This window comes from Myotis daubentonii, chromosome 3 (genome assembly GCF_963259705.1).
Source record: "Myotis daubentonii chromosome 3, mMyoDau2.1, whole genome shotgun sequence".
NCBI classification, from domain to species: Eukaryota; Metazoa; Chordata; class Mammalia; order Chiroptera; family Vespertilionidae; genus Myotis; species Myotis daubentonii.
This window is the reverse complement of record NC_081842.1, coordinates 183,570,102-183,583,526: the sequence shown is the minus strand read 5'-3', so window position 1 is coordinate 183,583,526 and position 13,425 is coordinate 183,570,102. Positions and strand designations below refer to the sequence as shown.

At 44.1% G+C, this 13,425-nt stretch overlaps 1 protein-coding gene across 2 annotated transcripts in view; it reads left to right on the top strand.

Moving 5' to 3' along the window:
* The first annotated feature begins 11,844 nt into the window (after positions 1-11,844).
* ZYG11B (zyg-11 family member B, cell cycle regulator) overlaps positions 11,845-13,425 on the top strand; it is an 82,556-nt gene continuing 80,975 nt past the window's right edge. For both annotated transcript variants that reach the window (XM_059689560.1, XM_059689559.1), the window contains exon 1: positions 11,845-12,061. Coding sequence is in view for 1 of the 2 variants with exons in the window: in XM_059689559.1 (XP_059545542.1) it covers positions 12,032-12,061 (30 nt within the window). In the remaining variant the exon portion in view is untranslated. The remainder of the gene's footprint in view (positions 12,062-13,425) is intronic.

The following is a 13,425-nucleotide window of genomic DNA, read 5'->3' as shown; positions in this document are numbered from 1 at the left end:
CTTCCTGAACTCCAAGGGTCCCCACGAGACTTGCAACCAGGGGAGCAGTGGGCAATGGTAGCTCGATCAGGACTCAATCCCTGATCCTGTCTCCAAGGCCCCCTTTTCTCTGACTTCCCAGTGAGCTGACAGCAGCCCCACCGTGCCTCATTTCTTTCCTAGAACATTTCCAGAGAAAAAAAGCAGAGCACCGCCTAAGCTCCCTCCTGTTGTTTCTCCTACCCTAAGTCTCTCCTTTGTTTCACTGTCCCCAGTTTTAATAAACATACTCTCAAAGTGACCTGGACTCAGGCTGTGAAATCTTTCCTACACAAAGTCAAGAACGTACACACTACAGCCTGGTCTAAGGCAGACCCACTCCAAGCTGGGCCCAACAGGTGGCAACACCAAGGGTAAAGAAGGGATCAGATTTCATGGTAAAGCATCTCATGTCTGGGCTGAGATTTAGTGCCTTCTAAAAAAGCTCACAAGCTTTCAAATTGTTATCCTGAGGCTTCCTGTCCCGCCATAAGAACTGATACAGGTGGGTGCTCAGTACACGTTGATGAGTGAATCAATGAAAGGGTAAATTAATGTGGGCTTCTAAATGTAACCCAATGATGACTGTCGGTAAGAAGCAATGGTGTAGGAAAAGAGTTGTGACCAAATGTCGTATAGTGTTCAAGATGAAGTATAAGCTCCTTACCGTTGCCCTGCTGTAGGTAAGTTACTGCCCCAGCCTGCCTCTCCAGCTGTCTCTTCCCTTCTATGCATACTCTGTGTCTCATCCCAAACTATTCGTAGAGCCAAAATACATCATCTGGTTTCATGCTCCAGTGGCTTAACACCTATTGTTCCCTATACCTAGAATACTCTTTCCTCCCCTCTTAATTTAGATAATTCTTATTTACCTTCCAAAGCTCGAGTCAAGTAGTACCTCTTCTAGGAAACCCTCTCTGACCACTCCACTGGGCTGGATGCCTCCTTTGTGCTCTGGTAGGTGCCTGCTTCTTTTTATAAAAGTATTGATCATAATTTTTTTTGCTGTTGTCAATCCTTTTCACCCACAATCCCTGAGCACCTTGAGGGCAAAGACTGTGTCTTATTTATTTCTGTATCCTCAGTGTCTAGCATATGGCATAACACAGAGGAAAGGCACGTGGTCCAGTGGAAAGAATGCATAGTAGAAGAGTTATTATCATTAGTCAGAGAATTTGCCACCCATAGAATTCCAGGTTTAAGACGGGCTTTGTTACATCTGAAACTAATACAAAATAATATTGAATGGAAACTGTAATTTAAAAATTAAAAGAAGAGCTTTTCAAAGCCTCATTTAATATTTGTTGAGGAATAAATTATTTACATGCATATGCCTTAGAAAAGGGATAGGACAGTGAATAGTAGATGACAGGCAAGGATGCCTGGAAAAAAGTGAAATTTACACACACACACACACACACACACACACACGCAGCGCATAGCAGGTGCATCATTTGTAGTACTTGGATGAATGACCCTCTATAGAAGGGTATCCTGGAGATAATGCCCTAATAGTCTGATTGGGGTGACTGTTCCAAACTAGCTGCCACATCTTCCTATCTCCCATCCCACTGTGGCAGAGAGTAGCAGAAGGGTTAAAGGCAAAGGAAAAAATCCTCACACAAAATATGAGATCTGGATCAGTTACCAAACCTGGGAGTCAAGTTAACTTATAACCTGGAGCAAGTCACTCCTCTCTCTATACTTCAGTTTCCTCATCTGTAAAATAAGGATAATAATATCTAGCTTGCAGGATAAGTGATAATAGTTAATACTCATATTACATTTATACTCTGCCAAGTCCTATTCTAAGAGCTTTAAATATAATAGTAACTTAATCCTCATTAAAACTCTACGAGGTAAGTACAATTTTTCATAGCAATTTTATAGATAAAGAAACAGAGACACAGAAATGTCTTTTCCAAGATCACACAGCTAGTAAGTATGGAGCTGGGAGTGAAACCCAGACAGATTGGCCTGCTCCAGGCTATGCTCTTAACAAGTACTATAGTATTCCCTTTTAAAATGTCTTATCTTTCCACTATTACATACTCCTGTGATTGGAAGGTTTTCTGCCTGAGTAGTCCAGGCTATTTTAAGATGCCCTAAAGGTAAGTTGGCTTTGCCTTCGTCTGAAGAACTGGAACAAGTTCTTAGCACTTCAGCCAGAGGGCATTCAAGGGATATGAGGATCCCATGAAATTAATTCCTCCAGTCGAGCCATGTTCTGGGCCCTGAAGACAGAGCTGAATTGAGTCCAGCCAATGGATTCAAGGAGCTCACAGCTTAGTTGGGTAGATAAGCAAAAGAGACAACCCTAGTATAGTACTGCTATGGAGGGAAGCTCATAAGGGACAACTAATTTAACTATGGAAGGATTGATCAGAAAAGGCCTTCCAAAGGAGGAGACACGTGAGTCTAGTGTCAAAGGCAAGAGGAAGATATATTTGAAGAAAGCAAGAAGGGTTTCTTGGCAGAGAGAATGCTATGAGCAAATATGTAGGGGCTTCAAATAGCACTATGTATTCCAAGAACTATGAATAGTTCAGTATGGCTAGAACAGAGCTAGGAGACATGAAACGAGAGTGTTGTTGCCTAAGGCAGAGACAGAGGCCAGTTAGGAAAGTGTCTCAGTTGTCAAATTAAGGGGTTGGCCGTATCTGTAGAGCTACTGAAAAGTTCCAAACAGGGGTATAATATGGAACAGAAAGATAATTTTGGTAACAAAAGGGGGTTGCGTTAGAGGTTTAAAACTGGAGATAGCTTTCAAGCACATGAAAAGTTGCTCAACAACATGAGTCATTATGGAAATGTAAGTTAAATCCACAATAAGGTACCATTTTACACTCATTGGAATATCCTATACTAATAAAAGAGAAAAATGGTAATTGGCGTACAACCGATACCTTTTTCATTGGCTAATCAGCGAGATATGCAAATTAACTGTCAGCCAAGATGGCGGAGCTGAGAGGCCTCCCGCCCCGGTGATCAGCGGAGCCGAGAGGCCCCCCGGCCCCGGTGATCAGCAGAGCCGAGAGGCCCCCCGGCCCCGGTGATCAGCGGAGCCGAGAGGCCCCCCGGCCCCGGTGATCAGCGGAGCCGAGAGGCCTCCCGCCCCGGTGATCAGCGGAGTCCAGAGGCCTCCTGGCCCGGTGATCCGCGGAGCCGAGAGGCCTCCGGGCCAGGGATCAGGGGAGCCGAGAGATCAGGGGATCCGAGAGGCGTCCTGGCCCTGGGATCAGCGGAGCAGCGAGGCTTCCCAGCACCAGGATCAGTGTGACAGGGTGCGAAGCCCCAACCCTCTGATCGGCCCTGCTCTGTGCATGACAGGAGTGGCGCTGCAACCTCCCTATGGACCCTGCCTTGAGTGTGACAGGGGGTGGTGCCCCAACCCCCCAATCGGCCCTACCCTGAGCATGACTGAGGGTGGCATGGCAACCTCCCAATCCGCCCTGCTCTGTGCATGACAGGAGGCGGGGCCCCAACTCCCCAATGGGCCCTGCTCTGAGCCCGACCAGGGGTTACACCTAGGATTAGGCCTGCCCTCTGCCACCGGGAGCAGGCCTAAACCAGCAGGTCCTTATCTCCTGATGGGTCCCAGACTGTGAGAGGGCACAGACCAGGCTGAGGGACCTCCTCTCCCAACCCCGAGTGCACAAATTTTTGTGCACCGGGCCTCTAGTCTATTATAAGAATGATGAACAATAACAACTGTTGGCAAAGACGTAGAGAATTGGAACCCTCATACATTGCTGATAGGAATGTAAAATGGTGCAGCTGCTTTGTAAAACAGTTTAGCAGTTCATCAAAAAGTTAAATATAGCCCTAACTGGTTTGGCTCAGTGGATAGAGCATCGGCCTGCAGACTGAAGTGTCCTGGGTTCGATACCTCAGTTATAGGCTCCCGGCCCTGGTTGGGGAATGTGGGAAGCAACCAATCGAGGTGTCTCTCTCACATCAATGTTTCTTTCTGTCTCTCCCTCTTCCTTCCACTCTCTCTAAAAATCAATGGGAAAAATATCCTCAAGTGAGGATTAAAAAAAAAAAGTTAAATATAGAGTTACCATATGACCCAACAATTCTCCTCCTAGGTATATACCTAAGAGAACATGCTTGTAAGGAAGCCTCTTACATGCATGTTCACAGCAGCATTATTCTAAATAGTCAAAAAGTGGAAACAACCCAAATGTCCATCAGCTGATTAATAGATAAACAAAATTTACTATATCCATACAATGGAATATTATTCAGCCATAAAAAGAAATGGAGCCATGATACATACCACAACATAGATGAGACTTTAAAACATAGTGGAAGAATCCAGACACAAAAAGCCATATCATATGAGTCCACTCATATAAAATGTTCATAGTAGCCAAATCCATAGAGATAGAATATAGATTAGTGGTTGCCAGGGGTTGGGGTAGGAAGGAATGGGGAGTGACTCCTATTGGGTACTGGCCTCTGGAAGTAGTGGTGATGGTTGCACAATTTTGTGAATATACTAAAAACCACTGAATTAAACACTTTAAAAGGATGAGTTTTGTGGCATGTGAATGATGTCTCTCCTCCCCCTCCCAAAAAAAGACTGGTAGCAGAGTGACCAGTGAGGATACAGAATGGTTTAAGCCAGTGGTCGGCAAACTCATTAGTCAACAGAGCCAAATATCAACAGTACAACGATTGAAATTTCTTTTGAGAGCCAAATTTTTTAAACTTAAACTATATAGGTAGGTACATTGTTATTAATTAGGGTACTCCTAAGGCTTAGGAAGAGCCACACGCAAGGGGCCAAAGAGCTGCATGTGGCTCTCGAGCCCCAGTTTGCTGACCGCTGGTCTAAGCAACATGCTTCACACAGGGGAACTCACACCCCTGGAGGTTCATGAAGACTTTACAGGGGGTACACAAGCATGAATAATCTCTACATCCTGAACTTTTGTGTATTCTTTCCTAAAATTAATCTGCCTCATAATGTGCCTTTTATATCTCCTGTTTCACAGTAGCATTTCTCTCACCCTTATAGGAAAGATATGTGTCTCCCCTATCCTAAATAGTACTATGAGAGTATTGCCCTTAGGGTAAAACGTCTGGAGCACCTTTGAAAGGGCTAGCGTCAATCTAAAGGGCTTTAAGGGAGAGTCCCAGGACAGCAAAGCAAGAACACTCAGTAAGCAATTATTAAAGTGATAATAAAAACTAGATGTCAAATTAAAAATGTGTGAGGAGGACCATAGTTTCTAAAAAATTTTCTAGAGGGTACGAGAATATAAAGTCGAGAATTACCTTTACCTTAGAATCATCTAGGGTGCTCAAAATGAAAAACTCCAGTTCTTGTGGTATGTCTAGACAATAGAATATTATTCTGCACTAGAAAGTCATGAGCTATCAAGACATGAAAAGACATACAGGAAACTTAAATGCTTGTCACTTCTGCCCAGTGAAAGAGACCAACCTGAAGGCTTGATTCCAACTATATGATAATCTGGAAAAGGCAACTACTCGGTATGACTCTTATGTGATGCATACATTGTCCACACCCATTGAATGAATAACCTCATAGTTCACACCCTAATGTAAACTATGGACTCTAGGTAATCGATTGTGATGTGCCAGTTTAGGTTCATCAATTGTAATAAATGTAACATTTTAGTACATATGATGTGGGATTTTGATAATGGGGGAGGCTATGCATGAGTGGAGGCAAGAGATATTTTGGAAATCTCTATACTTGCCTCTCAATTTTGCTGTCAATCTAAAACTTCCATTAACAAATTAAAAGTCTTAAAAAAACAAACAAAAAAACTCCTGTACTGGAGCCCCAGCCCAGTCTGGTTAAATTAGATTATTTAATTAGTGAGCTAAGGCTGTGTAATTTTTAAAGCTTCCTAGATGATTCTAATATGAAATCAGGATTGTGAACCACTTAAAGAAAGGCATCAGTGATAAGGATATCAAGGAAGAGGGAAAAGAATTGAGAAATCATTGTGATGCATGTGTAGGATTTTTTCAGACTCTAGACATGAATGAATTTTGAGTTTGACAAAATTGAGAATTCCTGGTCTAGGGACAGCTTTGCAAGCCTCAATATCTGTTGAAGGATAAGTTAATAACTTACATATGACCTCAAGGAGGTAACAGTAGTAGAACATGAGTAATTTCTTGGTTGTAAGGGGTGAAGGAGAGGAAGATATCAAGGATGACGGCCAGGTCACCCTTAAAAACTCATCTATGGGTATCTGCTTCTGAGATAGCACAAGAAAGGGGAAAAGTTTGTGGGAATGATAGGGAGTTAATTTTTGGACATGTTGCTATGAGATACCAGTGGGATGTCCAGATGGAGTTTGCTTTTGGCTTTGAATGTGTAGATCAGAAGCTTGGGAGAACGATTTGGGAGAAAAATTTTGGACTCACCAGAACATAGGTGATGTCTACCTGAAGACATCAGAGAATTTGTTACCATTCAAGGAAAGCACAGAGAATACAAAGGTAAAGAGATTGTGATGCATATGTAGGATGCTTTCAGACTATAAACATGAATGAATTTTGAGTTTGACAAAACTGAGACAAGGGAGTGGGTGGCTGAAATGGAAGGGAGGGTCATTAGAATTGAGAATATCAAAGAGCAGAGAGGCCAACGAGCTTGATGAGTCACTGAGGTAAACATTGAAGTCACCCAAGTTGTTGTAGGATTGCAATAGCTCTCAAACTTTAGTATGGATCAGGATCAGCTGGAAAATTTCTGGGCCCCACACCTGGAGTTTCTGATTTTGTTGGTCTTTGTGACCCAAGAATTTGTATTTATAACAAGTTTCCCCGTGATGATGATACTGGGTACTAAACTTTGATAATTACTGCAACAGAGTAAAGCCCGGGTCAGGTGTCAAGGCCATCTATGAATGTGTTTAGTGGATGAGAGCAATGAAGAGGGAGAGATACCAACCTTAAACAGTTGATTGAGAATGTGGCCCTGACACTGGGACACTCCACCTAATGGACACATATTCCTCCCTGCTCTCTATACTAGCTCTGCTTTGATTCTTTGTCCTATGGAATACACTTTACCTTTTTTTTTTAATATATTTTATTGATTTCTTACAGAGAGGAAGGGAGAGGGATAGAGTTAGAAACATCGATGAGAGAGAAACGTCGATCAGCTGCCTCCTGCACACTCCTTACTGGGTATGTGCCTGCAACCAAGGTATATGCCCTTGACCGGAATCGAACCTGGGACCCTTGAGTCTGCAGGCCAACGCTCTATCCATTGAGCCAAACCGGTTAGGGCTACACTTTACCTTGATGTTTGAACCAGAAATAGCTTAAGCCACCTTTATGCTAAAACCAGTGACTTCAGTGGGGAAAAGAAGATTTAACTGCCAAACTGCCTTCTACCCCCAGAAGTTTCACTATGTGTTGAGGAATGAAGAAAAGAAATGGAGCCCAGCCTATGTGACTCAGTGGTTGAGCCAGAACCAAGAGGTCACGGTTGAATTCCCAGTCACAGCACATATGTGCCAGGTTGCAGGCTGGATTCCCAGTATGTGGGTGTGCAGGAGGCAGCCAATCGATGACGTTTCTCTCTCATCAATGTTTCTATCTCTCTATCCCTCTCCCTTGCTTTCGCTAAAAAATCAGTTAAAATAACCAAAAATATAAAAAAATTTAAAAAGAAATGAAATGGAATAGAAAAGACTAGAGAGGTCATTTATAGATTACATGAATAGCCAGATTTTTCAAATTAATGCTCTTTCTCACAATAAACATGTTTTGTGACTTTATGCAACTCTCTGAAATATATTTTACAAGCTTTAGTAGTTAACCTTTTCTATTTATATTAAAAGTCAGGAAAATAAAGAAAAAGCTTGTAACATATTAAAAAGCAGAGCATGGTAAAATGTAATCTTACTAGAGAGCTCTGCCTCAGCCTGATTAGTCACCTAAGAAGGTTCATTTTACATCACTGCGCTTATAGGTCCAAGGAGTTTGTTGCCTTTCTGTACAAAACCCTCTGTTCGTTGTTCCTTTTTAATTAAAAAGCATGAGAAGATACTTAATTGATTTTTAAACCACATTTCTCTTCTCTGGAGACATAATTTCTGATTCCACAGTCAGGAGTTTTCACCAGCTCTCCCATGAGGTCTTGAAGCCATCATGTGAAGAGGATTTCCCAAGCACTGTCTGATTTCTCAGAGTTCTTGTGTCTAATCTATAATAATAAAAGTGTGGTATGCTAATTAGACTGGACGTCCTTCCAGACGAAGCTGGGGCTGGGAGGGAAGCTGGTGCCAGCAGTGGGGCGGGGAGGGGGCAGGGTGGGGGGGCGAGGGGGGAGAAAAGGCCTATTCTTGCACGAATTTTGTGCACCGGGCCTTTAGTATTAAATATTAGCTACTTTCTGTCTACTCTGGAGGCATAGGTACCTAGTGAAATAGACTCTGGCTAGATAAATATAGAACCAGAATATTAGAATTGGTTAGACCTTGGAGTTTACCCTCTTGACCACTCATCCCCTCAGGATATTTTACAGATGATCAAATCGCTCCAGGGAGAGGAAAGATTTGCCCAAGGCCTCAGTATCTCAAAGGTCCAAGCAGCCTTAATTAAAGGTACCAAATCCCACTTCCCCTGTATTAGAGCCAGGGGCTAGAATTCAACCCTCTGACTCCTGGTACAGTGCTCCTCAGTCTCATCCTGAGACAGTGCACTGGTGCTTCTGTTTTGCTGCTCAAAGCATCTTCATTTGCCTTCTGGCACTAGGAAGGGAGGGGGGAGTAGGAGAGTGGCACTCCTGTTCCTTCCTAGACTAACCTCATTAGCATCTTCTGGGAATGTGCAAGTAATGCAAAATCTTGAGTCCCAACCCTGACTTAATAGATCAGAAAGCCTCGGGGAAGGACCTAGAAAACTCCTTTAACAGGTGCTCCAGCTGATTCTGATAGACACTAGAAGTTGATGATGGATTATAGCAGAAAATTCTGTACTAGAAAGACCTTTTGTTCACCTGGTCCTTCCTGTCCTCGAGAGAAATTCCAAGGCTGTGAGATAGTGGCATGAGCTCTGGGGTCAGATTTAGCCCTTCCCCAGCTGATTGGTGATGTCTCCTATCTCTAAGCCTGTGTTCTCATCTATCAAATGGGAAAATAAGCCCCTCTACCAGTCCCAGGGGCTTGTGGTGAAGATTAAATGTGAGGTTGGTTGGTAAACGGCTTTCTGAAAAACGGTGTGCTGTGATTTTGTGAGGGATTGCTAAAGTTTGTATCTAGATTGCTACTTTTAGCTTTGAAAAAAAACCTCTCCTACTGCCTAGCTCTACATGGAGAGTAGTCAGCCCACCAACCAGGGTGAACTCTTAATAGATGATGCTTGCCGAAACCGGTTTGGCTCAGTGGATAGAGCGTCGGCCTGCGGACTGAGGGGTCCCGGGTTCGATTCCGGTCAAGGGCATGTGCCTGGGTTGCGGGCATATCCCCAGTGGGAGATGTGCAGGAGGCAGCTGATCGATGTTTCTCTCTCATCGATATTTCTGACTCTCTATCTCTCTCCCTTCTTCTCTGTAAAAAATCAATAAAATATATTTAAAAAAATAGATGATGCTTATTGGAAACTTCTGCCCTGAGTCTTGGGTTCTGATGAGTGGTTGGAATGGAGCTCAGCACCTCAGGAGTCGCCAACTAAAATTCGTCATACTCAGTAAGTTTGCTATCCCCTTATTAAATTGCTAAGGAGGAGCTTGTTTGTTTTTAACTGGGAGTCTTTTTCATTATCCCACAAACTACAAAACACAGCAGACCGTTAGAATGGTCCCCTCCCTTAAAGATTCAGGGCACTGAATATTAAAAGTAACAGGAAATCCTGCCTCGGAAATAAGTGAGTTGTACTGAAATTTCTATTCCTTTGCTTTCGCACTTAACTTTCTTGAACCACTGAATTTTAAAATTAGAAGGAATCTGAATAATCATCAATTCTATTTTCTTAACTCCTTATAGAACTCTTATCTATCATATTCCCAACATTTTGTCAATTGCCCCCCTTTTGCATTTTTCTGGTAACCAAGAAAGCAGTCCATCCCATGCAGAATAATTCTTGCTCTTTGAATGCTCTTCCCTCTGTTGAACTGAAATCTATCTTCCTATAGCTTCCCATCCCCTCTTTGCTCCTAGCTTTACATTCTAGAATAAAATGGAATTAATATTCTCTTGACAATAATAACAAAACAATAATAATATCAGCTAACATTAAAATTATAAATAAATCTTTCAATTTCTGTAAACAATTGAGTTTCTGGAGAAATAAATTATTATAAAGTCCTGAATACCTTAGATTCAGTCTTGATTATAGTTAGAGAACAAAGGCTAGAAGCTTTACTAGCAGGACTTTTTGAAGGACACAAGTGTTTTTAAGAGGGTAGAGCACTGAATTAACCATTAATTTTTGTTTACATAGATAGATAAGAGGAAACACTAGTATATAATTGCATACAATTTATCATTGAATTTTAGTTAAAGCTATACTTACTCTGAATCTTTCCTCATAAGGTTGGGTTTCTATGTTTATCAAAAGAACCAGAGTTTCCAAATATTTAAATGTTTATTTTTAGTAGTTCCACAGAATCTCAATTTGTAATCTTGAATTGTTATAGGGCACTACATTTGTTAAGAGTGTTTGTTGTAGAAAACAATATTCACTTAAAGTTATAAGTTTCTGTTTGTCAAAGGAAGTGGATTTTTTTTTTTAATCCTCACCTGAGGATGTTTTTTTCCATTGAATTTTTAGAGAGTGGAAGGGAGAGGGACACCAATCAGTACAGTCAGCATGGTTTTGGATTCTTCTCCACTACCACCCCTCCAACCTGACACACACCCCATTTTGCTGCACGTTCAGAATTAGAGTTTTGTCAGGTGAGTACAAGGAAAGGAGAGCAGAACTAGAGAAATGAAGGTTAATATCTGGGAATGATTTTGATGATGGACAGTAGAATCTAAGCTGTTCATGAGAGGAAGTGAGGACATAGGGTAGTGTGAGGAATAGTGAAAAGGTAATAGGATCAATGGGTTTCGAGTCTTAGTGGAGTTGAAGAATTTTTGGAGTTGGGTGTTAGAGGAAGAGAGCGAGAAAGGAAGGAGTTTGTGGTGGGAGAGTTGGATGATTAAAATAGAGATTTTAGAGGGGTTACAATTATTGGTAATGAAAAGATCTAAGGTATGAGTGTGGAAATGAGAGGCTGAGGCAAGGGTGATCACTAAAGAAGAGGAATTTGAGAGGCCAGGGCGTTGGAAGAATCATCTGAGAGAATTGAAATCCCTAAGGATTAGGACAATTCCTAGGGCACTAATTATTAAATCCATAAGAATAGTAATTAATGACAATGAACCAGAAGCACAGGAGTCTATCTGTGACTGAAACGAATGAGTGCTGTAGTCTCCATAATGACGTAATATTTAAAGCTCTTTATTTTTAATGTATATTTTTTATTGATTTCAGAGAGGAAGGGAAAGAGATAGAAACATCAATGATGAGAATCATTGATTGGCTGCCTCCTGCACGACCTCCACTGGGGCGGGGACCGAGCCCACAACCCGGGCATGTGCCCTTGGCCAGAATAGAACCTGGGACCCTTTAGTCCACAGGCCAACGCTCTATCCACTGAGCCAAACCGGCCAGGGCAGCTCTTTATTTTTAAAGGGCGAATGGGATTTGAGGGGGCAGAAGTCCGAGGTGGGGTGCCTGGTCCAGACTCCACGAAGGAGTCTGCGCAGTGAGAGTGGAGGCGGGGCCAAGCTCGGGCTCGTGTGCGAGGGCGGGGCCTCGCGGGGGCGGAGTCTGCGCTCTGGGGCCGCGGCCGCCGCCGCCACCGCCGCCGCGGTGCAGAGCTTCCAGCTCCAGCGGGAAGGAGGCCGCGGCCTGGGCCGAGCCTGGAGCCGCCGCAAGCCGGAGCCTCCTGGAGCCCCCGCGCCGGCTCCACCTGGGGGCGGGCTCAGGCCCGGCCCGCCGCCGAGCCCCGGACCGAGGCCGCATGCCCGAGGACCAGGCTGGCACAGCCATGGTGAGGGAGCAAGGCCTGCCCGAACCGCAGTCCCTCGCCGCCCCGGCTCCCGCAGGCCTGCCCTGCCCGCGCTCCGGTGCCCCCCTCCGCGCCCCGTCTCTCCCTTCACCTCCCGTGACCGCCCCCTCGGGGGGCTCCTCCTTCCCGGGGCTCCCGGCCACCTGCCGGGGTGACAGCCCTTTTTCTCTTAACTCCCAGCTGACACCCGTTTTTGTTTTTCATCGCCCTCCGTGACAGCCTCCTTCGCGTTCCCCGTGGCTGCCCCCTCCCCGTCCTTTATTTAACCCGACCTTCCTTTTCTTCTCGACCATGTTGCCTGTAATTGTCTCTCTTCGGGGAATCTCTACGACTTACCTCTTTTCCTCCCCATGTTTCGTTCCTGCTCTTTTTGCTCTCGCTTCTTGGCCCCTTTCACCATTTTATCCCCCTCCCCCGCCCCCTCCCGGCGGTATCATCTCCTCCCTGCGTCCTCCACCACCCTCATTTCCTCCCCGGGTTTCGGCCAGCCTCGCTCCCGGTCTCTAACAGCCGCCCCCTTTCCTCCTCCGGATCTCAGGGGTCTAAGCAGGAACAATGTGCAGGCGATGGCTCCCCCGGAGAGGTAGGGCGGGCCGTTGGGAATCGGTGGCTTTTCTTCTCGTCGAGGGGAAGGGCGATGGTGGAGGTATTGGAGCGGGCCTCGCCGCTTATTGCCCCGGTGTCATTGCCAAACCGAAGGGACGGTGTTTTGGAGCGACGGTGCGCGGTCAGCATGCATTCTCTCTGACCTTACGAGATAGGCAGCCTTTTGACGGAAATCACTAAAAATGTTTGGGGACGCAGTTTTATTTCGAGGGCTTCTTCATGTGGAGGTACGGTTTGGAAAATTTCCAAGTATTTACAGATTTGACTATTCCTCAGAACAAACGGTGTGTTTTCACTCGGAGACAAGAGACCAGGGCTTCTACAGACTGAAAATCAAGGTTGGCAGTCAGATACCTCCTCATGCCTTCCTTTGGCGTGCCCTCTCTGAATTTAGTTGGGGGGACTCTTATATTTGCAATTTTTCTCCTTCCTGTTTCAAAATAGGTTGAGGTTTCAGTTGGTTTTTCATTGAGTTGGATCACACATATTTCTCCATCATTTGCAGTCATCTATATTTTGGTTTTTTGGGAGGAATAAGACATTCTAGTCAAATCTAAGTCCTGGTAATCATGTTCTCCTAGGAGGCTAGTTAATTTCTATTTTTTTTTCCTCCCATCCGTTTTTTAGGAAAGTGGTTTATAATGAAATAATTTAATTTTTGAACTTTTTCTAACTCACTGACTCTGCATTTTTGGGTTGTCATGCTCCTGTATCTGCCTCCACGACAACCTTCACATTCA